Genomic DNA, 22,550 nt, shown 5'->3' with positions numbered 1-22,550 from the left:
TCCCCATCCAACTATATCCTCGGATCTCCTCTCCAGTTGCTAATCATTCCTCTCATGCCTGATTTCAATTCCCGAATCAATGTATGCATTGATATGCCTCCTTTCCTTCCACCATCACGATTACACATCAGGGTTCGCTTCGAGATGCTGTTTGATGACTTCCTCAATGAACGTCCTATCCACCTCAAGCATCTCTACCTAATCCCCTCTTCAACTGGAAACCGGTTTGTTCTCTCTCACAGTAGGTTGTTGTGGATGATATCCAGTGAACGGACACCGAGTACCATGAGTGGACAATTGTTCATAAATGCATATATGTTTCTGATGATGGTTGTAGTAGTTGTCGATGTCTCATTTCCGTACAGTAGGACTGTCTTGACGTTCGTATTGAAAACTCTGACTTTTGTGTTTACTGGTAATTGTTTTGAGTCCAATATGTTCTCCAGTTGTAGGAATGCCGTCCTTGATTTGCCAATCCTTACCATCAATCATATCTGCATCAGATCCTCATTGTTCATAGATCATGTTGATCAGTGAAGTGCGTGGATTTTTTCACCTACTCCAGAGCTTCTCCATCAAGTGTGATTGCATCGTTGTTCTGTTCTCTACGATAGGCTTGAGGGCCTTGTTGTTTCCCTTGTGTATGTTGAGGTCTACTGATGCAGAGAATGCTGCTACAACGACTGTCTTCACCTGCATTTGTTGGTGTGTATGGGATAGAAGAGCTAGGTCATCTGCAAAGTCCAAATGGTATAGTATAGTATAGTGTAGTTGCATTCAAACTGTCCACTCTATTCAATGATTCTACTGAGATGTGGAGGTCTTCACAATCCAGTCGACCATCGAAAGAATGAGGAAAGACGAGAGTAATCTTGTCTGACTTGTCCCACACCGATCCTCACTTCGAATGAGTCTGTCCTCCATACACGACTTTGCAGTGTAGTCCGTTGTATGAGTTCCGTATGATGTTGGCGATCTTCTCAGATACACAGAAGTGTCAAACAAGGTTCCATCAGGTTCTCCTATCCACACTGTCAAACACTTTCTTATGATCAACGAAGTTCATGAATAGTGACGAATTCCATTCGATTGGTCGCTCGACAATGATCCGTAGAGTCGCGATCTCGTCTGCACATGATTGGTCCTCAACAAATCCAGTCTGTTGATCACGAAGCTGGACGTCTACTCAATCTTTCATCCGGTTCAGCAACACTCTGTTGAGAAATTTTCCTGGTAACGATAGTAGTGTGATGCCTCTGTAGTTAAGTTCCCACATTCGCTCATATCTCCTTTCTTTGGAATCTTGATGAGGTATCCTTTCTTCCAGTGGCACTTGTTCTCCTTCCCGAGTATTCTTAAATAGGACACGGAGTATCTTTGCAATTACTCTTATGTCTGATTTCAGTGCTTCAGCTGGTATGTTGTCAGATGCTTCTGCCTCCCCACTCTTGATCTGTCTGTCATGCTGATCTCTTCGTTTGTTATTTGAGTGACACCATCTAATGTGTGTATATAATTTGCAAGATCAATAAATTGACTGATGGAATTGAAAAACGTAAGACATCGATGAATTATCTTTTTGCTCCCTATTTAGGAAATATCGAGAAAGAATTTTATCATTATCTACAATATTTACACTATATAATCTAACTTTTAGCATATAATATGAGCTTCATATTTTAGCAATTGAATGCAGTAATGTTTCTCATTTTATAAGAAAAAACATCAACTTCAACAGTGTATGATGTTGAAATTAACAAAGTCTTTTATCTTATCTACTTCCTAATTCTACAATTTACATATCGTCAATATGAGATCTCAACGTTATTCATCTGGAAGAAAATATAGCTGTCGTGAAAAAAATACCATGTTGGTTATTTTTAATAAATTTATTTATATTACTAATAAGTAGGCAAAATACGAATGCGAAAACAAAGAAAAATCATAAAACATCCGGAGAATAAAATTACATTGACAACAATAATAATACTAATAAACAATAATTAATTGCGCGCCTTGATTGATGCATTTGGAAGAATTACTTTATGGATAATCATAACTGTTTACTGAGATAGTTGTATAAATTAAATAGTTTGTATTTCATATTCAAATATTAAACTGTTTTAATATTTTTATATATATCTAAACCAGTCATGGTATGTATTAAGTGTGGTAAACTATTCATAATTGTAAATAATTCACCAGTTAATTTCGCAACACCAATATCACCTTCACCTGTACAGATCATAGTGACTTTATCACATTTAGTTAAAGGTGAACTAATCTCTGCAGCGATTTTTGGCAACGATTGTAACACCATGTCTAATTTAGCAACATTCTGGAGAAAAAAAAGCAAACAAATAGACAAAATATGGAAAAATATTGGCAAAGTACATTTGCTTCTTAAAAAAATGAGTAAAATAGAGAAGATTTATGTACGTGTCAACACTGAGCCCCGTAAAATATAGTTATGTGAAGGATAGCAATATAACCTGTCTGACTTAATTAAAGTAGACGGAAGAAGTTTCAAACAAGCAACTGAATGGTGGAAATTTGAGTGTTTTATCCATTAAGTCACGGTTTCAACAAAATATGTGGTTGTATTTCAAGAAACAACACCATTCCTCATGATTGAGTTAAATGATAAACAGTAAAAATAAGATATATGTATCACTGCAAATCTTATTGACATCAAATTTTAACGTGGATATATCTGTTAAAGTTGGTAATCGAGTTCTACCCAACTTGTTATATATTTAAAGATTTTGGTGTTTTACATACTGTATGATAATAATAATCTACATAAATAAGCCTAAACTAAGAATTCGTAGTAAATCTGTACGGTAGTTCTGTTGACCTGGATACCTTCAAATGGACTTAACCAAAAATTATGCCAACATTTTTTCACTCATACATTGATGTAATTAGTGTTAATAATTAGTCGATGGATTCTTTTTTTTCTTTTGTCATTATTTAACAGTACAAAACTTATCATGTAATTAAGAATCCATTAACGTTGGAGAAACGTGGAATAATGAAATGAAACACATTAGCCTAAAGACTATGAGTTCATTGTCAAAGCAGAAGACCATGAGTACAATCTCTGGAGATAGTGGAGATGCACTGTTGAGAAGTCCCAAATTAAATTGAAATGCATGTATAATACGCACTGATTTCGAATGATTTTATGTTTATATTAATATGTGATAAAAACTACTTCAAAATATTATGTAATCTGTAGATAGTTAGTTTCAATTAACCTATTACATAAGCTGTTGAAATGTTCACATTTTTTAAATGTATCACTAATATTAGTTTCAATGAAGTCATAACTATAATTGACTTTATAATTGTGAAATTTACGAACTAATAATGTATTTAGTCATTATGACAATAAGGAATTCGCTGAAAAGAAATATCTCTTCCGTCCAAATTTTATTTGAAATGCTTTGATGGAAATATTTAATTTATGAAATTATACTTGAAATGTTTGAAGACTGATTTCTGACGACTAAACACCTCATGAAAATATTTGACAGAAGACTGTGTAATACAATATGGTTAACACTTTTTATCTTCAAACTATTCATCAAATGGGTGCTTTATCATCGAACAATTCTGAGCTACTACATAGAATCATCGGATATAGTAGTAAACACATCACTAACAAGGAACTATAAACAGATTTAATAAATTGAATTTTATCCACTACATATTAATGTGGGATTCTCCTCCATTGTTATTAGTACACATTTGTGTTTTCATATTAGTTTATAGATAAATAACTATAATTTGGTTAAAATATTAAATTTACTCATAATATGAAGGAAAAAAGAATCAGGAGTTTAGAACAGGCGATTAACGATGGTACTAGAAAATGATCATGTTACTGGAGTTACATAATTGTCAATAATTGAGTTTATGTCTTGTTATTCAACGGATATGTACCTACTCAGGACCAGTAGTTATTTGGTGTCTTTAAATTCGGGTGACAGAATAGTATAAATACACTTCATACAGTAAGTGTAACTTGAAGGCAAAAGAATGGAGCTAAACTCAGTCAAAATTCTAGTAATGTCCACTTTACCTTTCCTAAAGGTACTATGATTGCTCTACAGATCAGAATACTAACAGTAATCAAATGAGATAAATACAAAATTCATATGCATTTTATGATGTGATTATTTCAATTAATAATTCTCCACTTTGAACCTCGCTCGTACAACTAGACTACAACAAAAACGTGATTACATGAACCCACAGTTGGTGAATGACTTACATAACAAATCAAACTTAGAAAGACTTCCATCGAGTATCTATCTTGTTTCTATGGTTTCCAAAAAATTCTCTAACTTATATCAGTCTTTTCAACATAGTTTATCTTCGAAGTAATTACCACTTATTTATTGATTAATTAATTGTTTTCTAGAGAATAATGCACTTGTTTCATTTTGAATTTTATAGTACAAAAAACACACCAATATATATATGCAGTAGGAAAAAGTGAAAGGGTGTCATAATAATTATAGCAATCAATCTTCAACTGTTAAATCACAAGTACAAAACCTGTTTCGCTGACTATTTCTATTTGATTGACTGAGTAACTGGATAGTATCAATCTAACAGTTGAGTGCAAAGTAGAATCCGGTAAATATGTGCCTAAGTTCAAGTTGCCACACTACATCACTACAACGAGACGAAATTATGAAGTAGTAACACTATCGATAATAGTAGAAAACACTAAGCATAGGTAATGTGATTTGAGAGAAAAATTTATTCAGGGAATAAAAAGATAGGAAATAATCTTAAAACCCAAGATCTAAGGAAACACAGAATGAAAGTATCTGCACCATTGTCATAGATTTTGAGTCATGTTTTCAACCACTGGTTACAATAATCCCATGGACCTTAATCAGGTAGTTTGCATCTATCGACACCACTCAATATAGTGATTTCATGAATTGAGGCCAACTCTTGGTTAAGCAACACTTAGCTTTCTTTCAACTTACTGCTAAATGAATTAACATTTCGTGTCGAGGTAGGGGGTAGGTAGTGTCGTTACCTATCGGTATTAGAAAATTTAGTTTAACTGCAAGATCAGGAAACTATATAGTTGGCAAATGAGCTACATTATTTATTTTGATCAATAAACAAATAAATAAGCAAACCTGATAATTTTTCCATGCTTCAGCTTTCTTTGCCATTTGTTCTGCCTCAGCGTGTGCTATAGCTTTTAACGCTTCCGCCTCAGCAAGACCACGCAGCCGAATAGCTTCAGCTTCTGCTTCCGCCTCGGCGGTTAAACGCAGCCGGTCAGCTTCAGCGAGACGTTCCAAACGAAAACGCTCAGCTTCAGCTGGTTTTCGTACTGTTGCATCTAAATGACGTTCTTGCCGTAAAATTTCTAATTCCTCCACTTGGATTTGTTGAGTTTTCTCAAGAACGGTGATTTGCATTTCTTCCTCCTTGATTTGTTGTTTAACTTTGGCTGCCTAGTTTTTGTTCCAAATGCAGGTATATGTGTGACAGAGAGACAGGAGAAGGATACATGAGATAAGAAAAATAACAAGTATTCTTTTTATGACTTAATTAATTAGTATAATTCGGTATTCAGGATTTAAATACAAACTGACTGCACAAATGAGACGAAATTCGAACCCATGATCCGTTATCTGAATATAAAACTGAGGAACAGTTAAACTACTTATATAATATTCAACAAAATTTCAAATATGGAGGACTGATTCAGCAACTCCTTCAACTGAAACTGATAACAATTATATTACGATTAGAACATTATTTCAAGCTGATTCCATAAAATACAATATATCTAAGTAGGTATGCAAATAACATACTTTAATTGATTCTGTAAATGCAGAATTAAAACCTAATAACGGCCAAATAGCAAAATGAAGTTGAATAGTGTTAGAAGTGCGTGGGCAGTTCTAAATTCTGAGATAGGAAATATTTTCTTATAGGGCCTGCAAAAGAAACTAGGTTAATAATTCATATCTTCTTAACATTTAGGTCTGATCACAGAGCCTAAGAGACCTTACTGTCTGAACTGAAAATATTTGAGGTGTAATGGAATGTGTTATTTTTTTGAACAAACCTTTTCTAACCCCTTTCTTTCATCTGTGGAAATACAGTATCTCCAGAGACACTGGTCATCTGTGAGAGACATTGCATTCTGATCACTACCGAGTACTGTTGACAATACAATCAATTGGATCGTCTTAATAAACTAGCCAGACTATTTCACTAAGGTAACAGCTGTAGTTGGATCCGACCACAACTAATTAAAGATATTTAACTTGAACACATATTCCATACATTTAGTTCCTTTTATTATCATGAAGACAGAAAAAAAGAATTGAGCAGATTAACATGAATTCATTTTATTTGTTTAGGTTCTCATAAGCTGCTTACAACTTACAGTAATTTAAGATCAAAATTATCATAAAGTTACCATAGCGATAACATGTGAGAAAAGAATCTGGATCATCAGACAGTAGATTGTTAGCAGTTGGTGAGAATCTAACTAAACATTTTGCTCGATGGCTTCAACAAATAAAGAAATGATGAATTAATGAAAATTTCAACGTTCATTAAATTCATTTTAAACTAAGAATTTAGAATCTTTATTAATACTATCATTATTGATGAGTTGTACAACGTCAATTGGTGCATGATTTTCAAAAGTCTTTTTGAAACAATAAAAATAACTACATGTTAAAAAAATATCAACTTAGTGATATATATATGCATCATCCAAAGTTTTGTTGAAGACTGAAAGGTTCGAGAATTCCTGGTACCTAATGTTGTATTTTTATTAATAGTCCATTCATATGGACAGTGAAAAACAAAAAAAAACGACAAAGACAAACCACTCCAATGGAAAAAAAAGCATAGACAAAATTTCAGTTAAAAATTACCTGTAATTCATAGGCTAATTCCGATTCCGCTTTACGTGATTGTACTTCTTTCTCGTAAGCAGCATTTTGTAATTCAAAATCACGTTTTGATTTAGAAATTTCAATATCATTTAGTAGTTTGCCGGCAACACGTTGTTTTTCAGCTTCTGCTTCTCGAATACCAGCATCACGTCTTGCCTCGGCTTCACCGATACGTGCATCACATTTGACTTGTGCTGTTCTTGCTAAACCAAGTGAACGTAAATAACCCTAAGAAGGGATGGAGATACACAGATAAGGAAACAACATTGATTGGAATTGAATGGAAGATTGCATAACTATTTTAAATTAAAATTAAGAACTGTTGAATTTCAACTGAATGGCTTGAAGATATTGTGACGGCCATAGGATATGATGGTGCTAAGGACGTACCGCAAGAGAATTCATAATTAAAGTCATCCAAAGCTTCATTTAGAAAGTTTTCCGGATGACATAAGTTTGTGATGAAAATAACCTTCATTTTGTTTAAACAATTTTAAATGTTTGGTTTAACATTTGTCTTATATTTTAGAAATTTACATGTACAATAACATTGTTAAAGATCAAATAATTGTCTAAAAAATTATGAAAGCTATTTACACAGTACTATAATGAGAAATGGCTTCAATTTTTGAAGTAAACTAAAAGTGAATAAACTTATGATGCTTGCAAATATAAATTATTTCTGATCCTGTAGATATATAGACATACTAAAACTCGCGTTTACTGTTTAATCATGTATTTTATTATAATACATGGATATGATATATGAAGTCATTGGCTCCCGTAGTGAACCATAATAGCAGGTGAATACTATCTGTTTTAGGTTCTTGTGATAATCATGATCATTCGTTGAGGACGTTAGATGACAAGGCCTAGAATTGGTCAAAGTGACACGGATGCATTCACTCTTTATCTTTCCTTTAATACTTAGCTTCAATATTAGTTTATACTTGTATTACTCGAATGTACGTCTTCTTTTCGAACAATATTTTCTAATATTCTATTTTCCTCCATATCACTTCTACTACTACCATTTAGACTCCTTCACTATGATTTTTGTTAATTTGATTTTTACATGTTGACATGGTATGACAAATTGAACTAACACACATTTGTCCCAGGTTCTACGCTGATTATGACTGACCGAAAGACAAAAGCTGAAAAACAACAATATCAGGCTAGAGGTATTTGGACACTATAGCTTTTGAAGAGTCGTTTGTGAGTGATGAATAATATGAAGTAAATCAACTTATAAGATACGGGGCACGTACTGGTTGAGACTGGAGTCTGTTATACACTTCAAAACGTTACTCAAGGTAGTAATGTAATCTACCTAGATGGTAGAATAACTCATTAGAGTTCACTAACAACTGGTCTAAACTATGTACAAAACCCAGAATAAAAAAGGCAGGCACCATGAAATAAAAAAATCCCCGGCTATTAACAACTTTAGCTGAAGTAAGAATCGATAACAGAAATATAAACATCATATTATCATAAATATTATACATTTTTTTAGTCTATCCATTTTTGGATTCGCCAAATATCAGCTTCTTTTATTTTGAAATTTTCAGATTGAATAACAATTTACTTACCAATCCATCTATGTTTATTACTAATGAATAATTTACACCGCAAGTATATGTGGATTGTTCTGAATTTAATTAAACCAACTTATGCTCCCTAAGTAATTACTTTCCATTTTTATCATGTATTACACTGAATTAAATCAGGCAAAAGCTCGTAGAATTCGATTCACCAACAGTTGGTTTAGTTTCATATTTATGCAGTGAAGATCTGTGTGTTGATTATACGACTTTAGTGCATAAGTGATAGAATAAAACATAACTTGGCTGAACAAAATAAAGACGGTGAAATACTTAAAGATGTCAAAAGAAAATATGTAGCTCACAGAATAATTAATTCAATCTACAATAAACCTGATTATTTTTATTTATTTGAACACACAAGCATTGGTAAAAGGAGGAAACATATATATGTACCACACTTCGTCACTCGATTTGTGTGACGGGTGAAATACTTCCCGGGTGCCTAAACTGAAGCAGGTTGTTTTCTTACGTTGGCCACTTCCCGAGCCTTCGACCTAGAGGTCTAATCCACAAGGCAGTAGAGCAACGTTAGGAGATGCAGTCCCATGGCGGCCGGTGATCAACAATTGGTTCACACGCCATTTGTTCCTTCAGGATATTGGAGCCCATGTGCACCACTGGTTTGGAATCAGTTTCCTAACTCCCCTAGGTGGATCCTTCATATCCACCAACACGGTTAAAGCACCGGACATACGCATCTCGTGCTCTTGATTTTGTAAACAACATCGCCGCCGTGAGTAGGTATTTATTTAGCTTAAATGAACAGACTCTAGTGGTCTAATCCAATGAACTGGAGTTAAAGCAACTGAAAAGATGATACAGGCTATTTTTTTTAACTAGTTGGTGAAATTCATAAGTCAATGTAATTAGTTTCCAATACTAAATTATTATTATTTCTTATTGAAATTATGTCCGATATTTGAGAAAGAATTGTTTACATAATAATAATAATAACAATAATAATAATAAAATGAATGCAGTTGGTGAATGTATTTATATCTAATGAGATTATGTGTAACTTCTAAAGCAGAAGAAAAAAAAAGGATAAAAGTGAGGTAAACATGTGAAGAAAAAAGACAGAAATATAAATAAAACTGGGTTTATGAAGAGGAAAGCAATTGTACCTACTGTTTCTATGCACGTAAATGTGACTTCATGTTGTGCATTGCTAATGCCTCTGAGTTATTTTTTACTAAGGCATAACCAAGAAGTGCTCTCTTGAGTACAGACAAACGGTTCTCCATGAACTACTTACGCACCTACTTTTATCACTGAAGGTGAACAAACATATGTACATCAAAATATTCGACTAATGTAACTTGTCCTTTATACAGGTATGTAGTGGTGAGTAACTAGTGTAAGATATCTGAAATGAAGATGCATAAAACGTTCTCGTGATAACCTGACCATATGATACATCAGAACTTTATCTGATTCATTATCTTTAAGTACCAGATTAATGTATATTTTCTTTTGTGTAGTGATGACCGTTGGATGACTCGATATATTTAATTTTTATGCCGATGAACAACTGGATACTATCTTTAGCATTCGCTTACACAAGCAAAAATGTGATGACCTAGGAATTTTTATTTGACCCATGTTTCTTAGTAGAACCACCTAATGATGGTCAGTTACCTCAATGTAATCACTTTAGAAGATTAAACAATGTCTTGAAAGATCAGTTTTAGAAATTTTGACATTTCCTATCATCCATATTTAATGGTTATCAGAATTATATGAATGAGGCGACAAAAACTCGAGAAAACTAAACAAGGAGTTTTTGATCTTCTGAAATGTACAACAAATATAATCATTATTATAATTAAATGAAACTGATATTTACGGTTTACATAATATTGTGATTTCAGTAAGAACGCCTGTTATTGTTTTTTTACTTAATAGTGTGTATTTTGGTTAAACATTTTGATTTATTATATTAAAATTCTTATATGAGTGCTTCTTACATTTTGCAGTATTTCATATTATAACTCATCAAATATCAGTTTATATACTCTATTATTTCTATGTAGTGACAGTATTCTACTGCCCCCAAATGCCCTGGTACGGTCGAGAGTGGGGAGAGTACGCTCTCCCTCGAAAAATACTCTCACATGGCCACGCGTATACAGTCTCTACCAGGGAAGTCCTACTCACTGCCTTCTCGCACTACGGGTGTTGTCTACAAAATTGAGAGGATGAAAAGCGAATGTCCGGCGCTTTAACCGGGTTGGTGGACATGGAAAGTTCACCTAGGGGAGATGGAAAACCCTGATTCCAAACCAATGGTGAACATGGGCTCCAGTATCCTGAGGCAACAAATGACGTATGAACCTAGTGTTGGTCACCGACTACCATGGGACTGCGTCTCCTTACGATGCTCCACTGCCTTGTGGACTAGACCATTGGGTCAAAGGCTGTGGGTGTGACCCCCTAAGAAAACCACTTGCTTCAGTTTGGGCACCCGGGCAGTATCATAGTCCTCATACAAATCAAGTGAGATTTGTGTGGCTCATATATATCTGGTGCCCCTTTGTACCAATATCTATATGTTCAAATAAATAAATAAATAAGTATTCTACTGCTCATATCAAAGTAAGCGATCTATTAAATAAAAGTCCAGTGCATTAGACGCTTAAATTATTCTCATAGTTGAAAGCGTGAGTCAATTGAAGCTAGACCACCATGGAAAACCTGGAAGCACTGGACGGCCGTTTCGTCCTATTATGGGACTCACTTAATCTATTTTGTTTGTGCACAAAAGTGGAGCAAATTGTAAAGCAAAATGTTTATGTATTTCATTCATATCGATTTTTACTAGTATTTTAAACAATCCTTCACGGCATACACATAAGTAAACATTCATTGTACAGATAATTAACAAGAAAGAAAATATGATAGATAAACTGACTTTTTTCTAATTCGTAATAGAGGGAACAAAATAAAATTCATTAGTTAATATAGTCAAGCCTTCCCATTTGTTAAATACAGAAAATAGTAAATGAAAACAAACAACCTATTGAAAAATTGTATGCCTATTCACATCAATTACTTCCTTACCAAAATCTATGGAAAAGTTGAAAATGAGTTATTATTACATCAAAAGTACTCTACATAAATGGTAGTAAAATATAAGAGATGAAAGACTACTGAGATACATTTCAATGACATTCTAAAGTTATGTAAGACATAACATATTGAAGCAACATAACAATAATCCTTAAGGAAACTCTTTAGGCTTTAATAGTTCAAGTGTTTTTCATAACAATTAGTCATGGATATGCAATTTTTATTCGGCTGACGATTTCATTATTAACAATTATCTAGTGTAGCAAAGATGCAATAACAGGAATTACCAATTTAATTATTTAAGACCCTATGAGTTAACAAAAGTTCATCAAAGTTCGTAGGACAAAATGAATTCATCATTCTATTTCACGCTTGCACATCAGCTGGATCCAACTATAGTAGAATGAATTCATTTTTAATGTCCAAACCTTGTCATTATTGCTTTGTTTAAATTTATCAACGGATCTAGTTGGAAGAAATTCAACAATCACATCACATAAAGTAGTTGTTGTAAGTTCGTGATCTGACGAACAATGATAATAATAATAATAATATGAGCAGAGATGGATGGTGGCTAGCAATAAAATCCGCGACGCGCATTTCGTATTACTTGAGACCCGTCAGCTGGATGTACCCGCCACCATCCATCTCTGTTTATGATGCTTTTGATTTAAGGCAATATCGGGGGAAACTGCACAACATGCACATAATCAAAAACTGACTGATCAATTGAAGTCCTAAACGTCAATGGGAAGATCAAAATAACCAGTACAAGATGAATAGTAATAATGATAATAATCTGAGTCTATACTATATTACCAACAGTCACTGAGATCCAGACAAATTCAGTTAATGAACTGCGAATTCAATTAAATATGCATTTGGAATTCTACGGTTACTAACTATCATTAAATATATATGTATGTTGGACTGAGCCATGTGCATAGGTGCAAACTACCTGGTTGGGGTCCGAGCGATCAGTGTCATCAGCGGTTGGGGACTTTGGGTGAAATGAACTGAAGATCAGTCCCAATGTGACAGATGAGTTCACCGGTTGTTCTTTCTTAGATCCTGACTTTTGAAATTATTTTATGCTTTTTTATTCTGAGTAGCCCCCAAATGCCCTGGTACGGTCGAGAGTCCGCTCTCCCTCTCGAAATGCTCTCACATGGCCACGCAAATATATAGTTTCTGCCAGGGAAGTCCTACTCACTGCCTTCTCGCACTACGGGTGTTGTCTACAAAATTGAGAGGATGAAAAGCGAATGTCCGGCGCTTTAACCGGGTTGGTGGACATGGAAAGTTCACCTAGGGGAGATGGAAAACCCTGATTCCAAACCAATGGTGAACATGGGTTCCAGTATCCGGAATGAACGAAAGGCGTATGAACCTAGTGTTGGTCACCGACTACCATGGGACTGCATCTCCTCACGATGCTCCAATGCCTTGTGGACTAGACCTTCACGTCAAAGGCTCCGGGTGTGGCCCCCTAAGAAAACCACCTGCTTCAGTCTGGGCAGTATCACAGCCCTCACACAAATCAAATGAGATTTGTGTGGCTCATATATATCTGGTGCCCCTTTGTACCAATATTTATGTGTTTAAATAAATATCTGGTGCCCCTTTTTATCCTGAGAATCCACTCTTTTATCTAGAATCATATTGTTTATGCCCAATCTTTCCAACTATCACTTATATCATTACTGTTCAGACAGCTCCCAGAAAGCAAGATGAAACCTACAGGGGCTCTAAAAAAGCCAAAGAAATCCCATACGATCGCAGCTCGATAGAATTTTCTAGAACATCGACGTGTGGATGGACAACTGTATAAACTTCCTGCTTGCAGATTGGGTACCCCCAAATGCCCTGGTACGGCTGAGGGTGGGGAGAGCACGCTTTCCCTCTCGAAATGCTATTATATGGCCACGCGTATAATGATGTTACAGCACATACCGAAAACCACAAATTCATGTTTTTCTGTACATTTCAACACTACAGTAAACGCTTGTCTTATTTTCTTCTGACTTTTAACTTGCAAATTGGGGGTTTTACACGTGCAAGTGCCGAAGTTGTCATCAAGTGATAAAAATAACAGGTACTACTTTTATTACCCCGGCCTTTATTTAGATACTTTCATTTCTCAGTGCTGATATGATGTGACAAATTGAACAGATGTGCATATGCACCAGATTTCATGTTGTTCATGACCGACTGATTGACTTATGTAAATATACACAGAAATTTGTAGATAATTTGCTATATTGTTTTGTAAATCACTCAAACTGATTAAAAGTTACATAATCGGTATGTTCAAACTTATTTTTTTGAACAGTAACTAGATAAATAAATAAGGTTGATCCAAACAAATATCGCTCAATGATAAACAAACTAACAAAACATAATAATATAATAATTTGATTATTTTAATCAACAAATATTTTATGGTAATAAGTATTTATAGTTAAATTTGAGCACTAAAAGTCAATGAACTACTGGCAAATGTTTTGATGCTTCTATTAAATCAATAAACATCATTAAAAATAACCTAAATTCAAGATTTAGAGGTTATCTTTTCAACCTACGAAAAAAAATACCTTTATATTTTATCAAGAATCTAGATATCCAAGAACTAGAGAATTTTAATGTTTTGTATGGCATGAAGTCACATGACTTTGAAGAAATCTGAGTGATGTTAGGATTGTCAAGTACGGAATTCGACCTCATGCTTCAACTGGTTAACTGTTAGTACTCAGTGGTCGGTTAGTGCAAAAATATTAGTCTTACAGGACAGCAGTTGTTCAAAATAATTCAACAACACGTTACTGATTAAGACATTACGTGACACGAACACCAATCTTTGATGAGCATTGATTCCTATTTAATTGTAGGTAAGACTGATTGAAGAGCGCTCATCAGCATGAAACTAGGGTTTAGGGCTTCCTGTCGATTTACAATAATCGATCACCAAGTGATAATCATTGTCATTTTTGCCTAGCTCTTAATGCTAGCTGATTTTATCGATCAGGTTGCAATATGAGTACTCATCTAAGTAATTTAACATTATCTAAGTTATATTCTGATGCAATAGCTCCCCTGGAGACTACCTTCAATCATATAAATTTCAACTGATTGCCTAAAGATACTTAACATTAGAGAGTGGATCATGAACTCAACTCATTTAGTAAAGTTATTTAGTGAACTGACGTTACTGCGCTCGTTGCGAGACGTAAAGGTTCTGGATAAAGTCTCATGCACAGGACCTCCAAAATAGGACGAAATAGATGTCCAGTCCTCTAAAGTTTCCCACAACTATTTAATTGATCTCCATTTATGATGAAAATCATACTTAAGTTGGACAAGGATCTCAAAGAACCATATATCTAAATAAAAATTATTACTACATACATACCTCGTCATCTTTTATATCTTTTAGTGTATAACTAACTACACTAATCCCCATATTCACCAAATCTGAACTGGCTACTTCAAAAACAGCTTTTGAAAATTTTTTTCTATCTTTGTATATTTCTTCAACTGTCATATTCCCCATAATAGCACGTTGATGACCTTCAAGTGTTTCTTGAGCTATTTCACGTATTTCATTTTCTGATTTGCCAAGAAATTGTTCACATGCAGCCGCTAACATTTCTTGGTTACTTCCATTAATTTTTACCTAAATTATAGATAGATCACATAGAAGTAAAGATGAGAAAGCCCCAATTATTGAATTGTTAAACCACATAAACCGAAAGTCCTCCTATGGTGAATGTACTTATTGAGAATCTTCAAACTAGGTATTTAGGACATTTCCAAAAATGGTGATTTGGCCGCTTCAATACAAATGTGCACTGTCTACTTCCTTGTATATAGTTCTCTACAAAAATCTTCCACAGAGGTGATGTTGTAGCTTAGTCAGCAGCAAATAGTTACTTAAGACGTTGTTTCTATTGTATTGGTTAGTTTGACAGTAAAACAGAGAAACATAAATTATTTTGACATAAACCTAACTCATACTCCCCAGATTTTGATCGTATCAACAACTAACTACATGCAAGACAGAAAAATGGGAAGGTTAGTGGAAATAGCTTCCTCAAGAAGACTATGCTTATTGTTGATTTAAACACAAGTATTTGTACAAAGGGGCACCAAAAAATATATATGCACCACACAATAAGAAAATGAGATTGCGAAGGGATAGAGAAATAAATATATGGTAAAAAACATACTAAACGAATCAAAATAAGTGAGAGTTCAATTAGGAAAAATACAAGTACAAAGAAGTCCCGCTTGTTTATATGGAGAAAGTAAAGGAAAACGGAACCAGAACCTCCATTAGCTTTCATTCTGAGTCATGTTTGACAATGTCTTCAGCCAGTGTCGTACTTTCTATGGGACCCCAACCAGGGAGTCGTGAAGGGCCGACAAATAACATTCATATGCAGCTTTGTTGCAAACCGCAAAACCATTTCACACACTGATCACTTCTCCGCTTTTTTCAATTAGTCCCAGCGTCTGCAAATAATACACAATATGGGATTCACTGGGATGACAATCTTAGTACATGTCCAAGTCACCGAGGTCGGTGTTTCGAGATGGTGATATAAATTGAATTATAGTCTCTGTTTCCGAACACACGTTGGAGAACCTCTGCCGTAATAACATGGTGCCTCCATTGAGTGTTAGCAATCTTTTGGAGGAAATGATGACCAGATACTGAGAATCGCTTAACTTTCTCAAGTCGGAGAGGTCAGGTTTCATATGACTGCTCTTACCGACGCGTTGTAAATCCGACATTTTACAGACAAACCATCATCACAAAGGAGCCAAAGATGGCCCAGATTGGTATAAATCTATGGTTATAATCTCTCTTATTACAACACAGTTGTTCCTATTGCTTAGTATTCTTGGACACCAATTCACTCGAGCACGGTTGAACAGGAACGAAATTATATTCCACATATTGAGGGTAGATGGAAGTAAGAAACACAATAAGAAAAACGTTAGTATATTTATAGTTCTTACATGAGAAGATTCTAAAGTCTTCTCCAAGTATCCGCTAGCGCTGATTGGATAAGAAATAGCCAATCAGCGTGCACGGAACGTGCTTTAATCCAATCTATATTCCGCTAACACCTCTCTGACCTATACTATACCTAATATGATCTCATCACTCATGCCACCGCTAACACTTACAAAGCTACCAAAATACACGAACTTTTCGACTACTTTTAACTGCTCACTACCAAGAGTGCAGGAACAGGCTCCTACATAATGTAGGACAATATCAACCACATACTCAAGATCCTTCTCCAGGTAACAGATCTACACTACCATTATCCGCTTTCATCAGAGCTGTTTCCTAAAGGTTACCGGTGCGAAAATTGGAGAGGAGTGGTTAGATTAGACAGTCCTGCCTAATCCTATTCCTCAAATGGAACAATGAAGAGAGGTGGTTGTATGCCCTCACTTTACCCCAGGCGTTTGTATATAGACCCTTTAAGATGTTAAGAAACTTTTCAGTCAAACCCTTCTTCAGCAGACAATCCGAGAAAATAATCCTCTCCGACGAACAGACTACACAAATATACGGAAATGTGGCTACACCTGGATAGTCGAAAGTAAGCATCAGATATTATCACTGATTGAGATCACTAAATACAGCACACAGCGATATTCAGTAACTTACCTTAGCTAATATGATCGACGGAACTCAGTTAATATTTGAACTGGTGGTAATACTATTGAGAAACAGATAAGTAATCTCACCCATGTACACATCAATTTTAGTTTATATATATATGACAGAGAGAACCTAAATGGTTACTCCTATTAACAGGAAAAATTGACTAGCGAAATTTTAAAAACAGGAAAGCAGATAGTTTCTTCAAATTTTTGTAAAAACAAGGTAGAGTTAATAAGGATGTTCAAAAAACTTACTACGCTAATATGATCATTTGTGAGATATTATTGTTTTACAGTCAAATATAAAGAAAGCCGAATATTATCAGGTTAGAGCTTCACTTCTGATGAAGTTTAAAATAAACAGGATTTTAAATAGACTAAATTATAATTCTAAGAAAGACTCCATAGCATTTGTTTTCGGTATACATTTAAATATTTCGTTGTTGGTAATGTAGAATTTGTACTTACTAGTTCACTTTGTCAGAATTAGCCTGTCTGTTTAGCTAGATAACTATAACTTCCCATATATTCGTTTTCATTTGCTTACTGAAAGAGTTTCATGAAATATGAATCAGAAAACTTATAAAGAATATATATTCTACTACTATATTAAGGTAGTGAGGTCGTCTCTGAGTAAATAAAATGGCATAACCACAAACAAACATACTTGTGCGACACCAGTTACTGTGATAGGAACACCAAGCTGGGTGTAGATTCGAGGGCTTTCGATGATTAGTGTCATTGTATTCAATGGCATTCTTCATTTGATTATTGGAAAAAAGTGAGCAAAAACACAATTGCACAATATTAAAACTATTCAGTAATCACAATATAAAGTTAACTAATTAAAACGGTCGGGTTTGAATATCCCAGCATACATGATTCAACGTTGTGACTGACTGACATGATTCAACGACAAAAAATATACAGTTGTGCATTAACAACTGAGGCATAGGAACTTCAATTCATGAAATGCACATTTGAACCTTTCTTCATCTACATTAGTTTCAGAAACTGCATAGCACTACAAACCTATAATAGGTGAGGCCCAAAGCCAAGTGGAATGTCTACTTGGTATCGGAGGTGTGTGCTCACTTAAAACTAGAAAATTTGACCACGCAGACTTTCTTAAAGAAGCATGACAGACTGATGTTTAACCTTTATAACGAAGAGTAAGAATTGATACTACATTAAATCGCAGTATTCTCAGCATCAACCTTGGGGAGTTGTCTGAGTTCGATCATAAGTACCATAAAGGTTACATTGTAGCTATTTTCAGGCTTATTCCTAAGTTCATGCACTTGATTGTCTGCTCTTTTAGAACTTATTGTGAGATAAAAATATACTTCCTGAAGCACGTGAGTGTAAAACTTCAGTTGTTTCTAGATGAAGATTTGTGTAAACTGTTAGGAAAGTTATCATCTGGGTGGTATATCTTAATCATATCTTTATTGACCGTTATGGTATCGAAAACCCAATATCAGGACGCTAAAAGCCATGCACGAAAATAATTACAAACTTCCTCGAGGTTAATGTCTGCTCCCCTAAGGAATGCGTTTCTGTATCAGATAGTAGTTCAAGCACAGATCGTGAGGGACAAACAGCTGATGATGCAGGTACTCTGTCGACTTCTTCGAAAGGCTTGAGAAACACATTGGGTTCAATGGGTCTGAAGGAGACATTTCTAAGCGTCTTTCAATTACTGCTAATATATTTTTTTCTAACAATACAGAAAGTTGAACAGAAGTGCGATACTTTCTTATCTTAAACTGCCATCAATAAGTCAGGCACAGATCTCAAGGAAGTAACAATTCCGTTCAATAAAACTTGATATTTGCTGAGAAACGCTACTGGAAAAATGTGACACTTGAGGTTAGATTTGAATTATTTTATTAGTCGGAGATCGTGACTGCAGAACCACTACAAAATAATATAGTGTTAATATCCACACTTAAATAAAGATAGAACAAATATTGATGCAGAATAATATGAATTCATTATATTTCGTGGTTTCTCATCAGCTGCTTACAACCAAATATGCATTAGAGTTTTATCATTGGGGTAATAAATAATGTGGAACAATTGACATAATTGAATGTAAAGGATTGGAATAACAAAAGTCATCGATGATAACTATATATATGAGCAAGGAAAGGTCAGAGGTTATTAGGTACTGAAATAAAGGGAGGCGTAATAGTTGAGTGGAGTTCAGAGACAGATAAAACCAAAAATGTGATTATTTTAGAGGTAGTTGAGAACAATTAGGGTGGGTTACGTAATAATTGAATAATTTATAGAGGTAGTTGAAAACAATTAGGGTGGGTTACGTAATGATTGAATAATTTATAGATGTAGTTGAAAACAATTAGGGTGGGTTACGTAATAATTGAATAAGATTTGGATAGTTCATATAATTAGGAGAGACAAATGAGCAGAAATGTGTGAAAGGGTGGTTTAAGAATTGGGTATAAAAAACAACTGAATATTAACCAAAATTGAACTAATAACAAAAAAAAACAACTGAAACAAAAAAAACAAAAAAAAAACAAAAGTGGGTTACCAAGGTAGTAATAAGTTTATTACTGTCTCTTTTTGAATACATAGGTCCGGTTTGAGTTTTTTTATAGCGATCGCCTCAGCAAACCGGAGAGCAGTTGTACTTCTTTGTTTACTAATGATTTTAAAGGCATGAGAAATGTCGATGCTGTGCCCGGTGTCGAGTAAATGCCGAGCTATCGCACTGTTGAGAGCCCTGGACCCTTGCAACCTCAGTTTCTTGGGAACATGCTCAGAAATGCGGACATGCACTCTTCTCTCGGTTCTTCCAATGTATGTGCTTCGGCACGTACATGTAAATTGGTAAATGCAGTTGGAGGTACTGAGAAAAGAGGACTTATCGATTTTGGTTTGTTTGAGTGAGCAATTTGTTTCCCACACCGTCGTCAATTTAGCTGCTGGGTAGGTCACTTTCAACGCGCAATTAAGTCTGTGGTTAATCATTCCAGCGATTTCGTCACCTTTGAAGCGTAGGTATAGGAAGCATGTTTTCTTTTCAACTCGATCATACTTTATTCGACGATTGGTGTTTGCATATTTGTGGATGAACTTCTCTGGATATGCATTTTCACGTAGGCATTTGGTGATTAAAGCTATTTCTTCCTCAAGACACTCATTGGAGCAGATTTTGCGTGCGCGGTCGAAAAGGGTTCGTACCATACTCTTTTTGTAACTCATCGGGCAGAAACTGTAGTAATTGAGATACAGTCCACTCCAAGTGTTTTTGTGATGAACATATCTTTGTAATGTACCCGCTGATGTTCGTCTAATTCCAATATCTAGGAAATGGAATTTATCTTCGTCTTCATGTTCCATCGTAAATTCTATATCCTTGTGTGCTTTGTTAAATAAATTGAGCAGATTGATGGAGTGTTTATGATTGTCGCAAACAAGAAAGGTGTCATCCATGTATCTGCAGTATAGTGTGGTACTATCGATAGCATGCTTAAGCTTCTTCTGTTCGAGGTTCCCCATAAATATGTCAGCCAGAATAGGACCCAAAGGGCTACCCATGGCTACTCCATCAATTTGACGGTAGAACACATTGTTGAATTTGAATTGTATGTTTTTTGTGCACAGAAACAGAAGCTGTTTGAAGTCATGGAATCGTAAAGGTAAAAGTTCAGAGTATTCACCTATGATGTCGGCCGTTTCATCTAAGGGTATATTGGTGAAAAGCGATGAGACGTCAAATGAGACCATGAATTTATCAGATGCATTTATCTTGTCAAGTTTTTGTACAAATTCAAAACTATCTTTCAGACAATAGGGTGCTAGTTTTTATTTATTTATTCATTTATTTGCTTATATTTGGTGAAAGCATATTTGTAGTCCAGTCGTTTACCTTGTTCAAATTGCTCTGAAGTATAACGATATTTAATAGTTTCCGAATCTTCGATCAACTCTCAAAATCTGAACGAAGTAGATTTATGGGGACATTCAGTAAATAGTTGAGGGATAGGATAAAAGATGTGGGTCGATAATGAGAGCATGTGCTATTCAACTAGTTCTGAAAGGCCCAGTAAACAAAAATCAAACTCGAAAAGTTTGAAACGTGTCATTGAGACGGTCCTTCATATATTTAAACAAATACCTGTAAAAAAACAGATTTAAGACCCAAACCAGGCACTTCACGATACGCAGTTTGAGGTATAACAGAAGGATACTACAATGGACACTTCGTCCGAATTGCGGGATTAATTATTCGAAGTGATTGACAGATTAGTAAGAAGATACCTTGGAAATGGAATCACTAGTAGATCCATTTGTTACTATTTTCATGACTTTCGAAACAAATGACAAGAAGGAAATATGTTTAAGTTCGAATAGTTTGACTTCTTACCTTTTTTCCACTGAGAATGACTGACTCTAATCTCCAGCTATCCAAAGGTTAGATATTTGGGGTAGAGGGCAAAGTAAGTCAACAAAATCTTTTGACACACTAAGGAGTGTCATTTAAGCAATCAGACTCAATTGGATCGAAATGGTTCGAAATGAGATAGGATTAAATCACAAGGAACTTAGAGAAATTACTAGAAATATGTGAGAAAGGCGGCAGACCTTCTTCCTACTAGAAATTGGGTGAGGTTCAATTAGCCAGAAAATTAACGACCTGGCAGTGACAATTATGAATCATTAGAAATTTTCGTACTTGCACGTAAACAGTGAAAGTCCCTTTATACATTAATTAACGCAAGGGCTACCTGTTGCCTAAATTCTAAACTAAGTGCGCCACACAAATAATCCGGTTGAGAATAAACTAACAGAACTGTTTATAACAGATGTCTACATCAATATATATGTAATATACCCCGCCTGATTTTCATGGTTTCGCTAGAGGGTTGTTTCCAGTTTGGAAAGAATGGAGCTGGTGAATAAATTACTGTAATGAGATTGAAATAATCATACAGTTCTCAAGAATTATGCTCACCTTTCCACTCTTTGAATTCCTGGCCAGACAAATACTCGTCCACCAGGGACCAGTAAGGGACTTTTGTGAAAGCAACCTGTGGAAGTAAGAAAAAGTTAACGCTAGATCAGAAACATGCCAGAGACAACCATGGCCTCATTCGGGCCACATGTATTAAAACCCCAACCCATTTACAGTCAGAAATGAAAACTTAAAATGTTCTCCATAATAAGGTCATAGGAATGACCTCAAAGATCCAATAACCAA

General features: G+C 34.9%; 1 protein-coding gene across 3 annotated transcripts; it reads right to left on the bottom strand.

Moving 5' to 3' along the window:
- Nucleotides 1-1,872: 1,872 nt before the first annotated feature.
- On the bottom strand, nucleotides 1,873-22,496 carry Smp_016200.1 (putative flotillin-1; the record flags this gene model as incomplete). Of its 3 annotated transcripts, XM_018792955.1 has the most annotated exons (7): nucleotides 1,873-2,338; nucleotides 5,169-5,492; nucleotides 6,936-7,184; nucleotides 15,045-15,308; nucleotides 17,985-18,075; nucleotides 22,305-22,380; nucleotides 22,453-22,474. In XM_018792955.1, the coding sequence occupies 7 exons, from the start codon at nucleotides 22,472-22,474 to the stop codon at nucleotides 2,114-2,116; spliced, it is 1,251 nt and encodes a 416-aa protein (XP_018647516.1). The 3 variants fall into 3 exon arrangements, with proteins under 3 accessions (XP_018647516.1, XP_018647517.1, XP_018647515.1); XM_018792957.1 differs by having other exon boundaries at nucleotides 2,114-2,338; nucleotides 22,305-22,496; XM_018792956.1 differs by lacking the exon at nucleotides 1,873-2,338 and having other exon boundaries at nucleotides 5,040-5,492; nucleotides 22,453-22,496.
- Between the last annotated feature and the right edge of the window lie 54 nt (nucleotides 22,497-22,550).

The sequence above is a fragment of the Schistosoma mansoni genome, chromosome 1, assembly GCF_000237925.1.
Source record: "Schistosoma mansoni strain Puerto Rico chromosome 1, complete genome".
Classification (NCBI taxonomy): domain Eukaryota; kingdom Metazoa; phylum Platyhelminthes; class Trematoda; order Strigeidida; family Schistosomatidae; genus Schistosoma; species Schistosoma mansoni.
The sequence above is the reverse complement of the archived record's forward strand: the minus strand, read 5'-3'. Positions and strand labels throughout refer to the sequence as shown.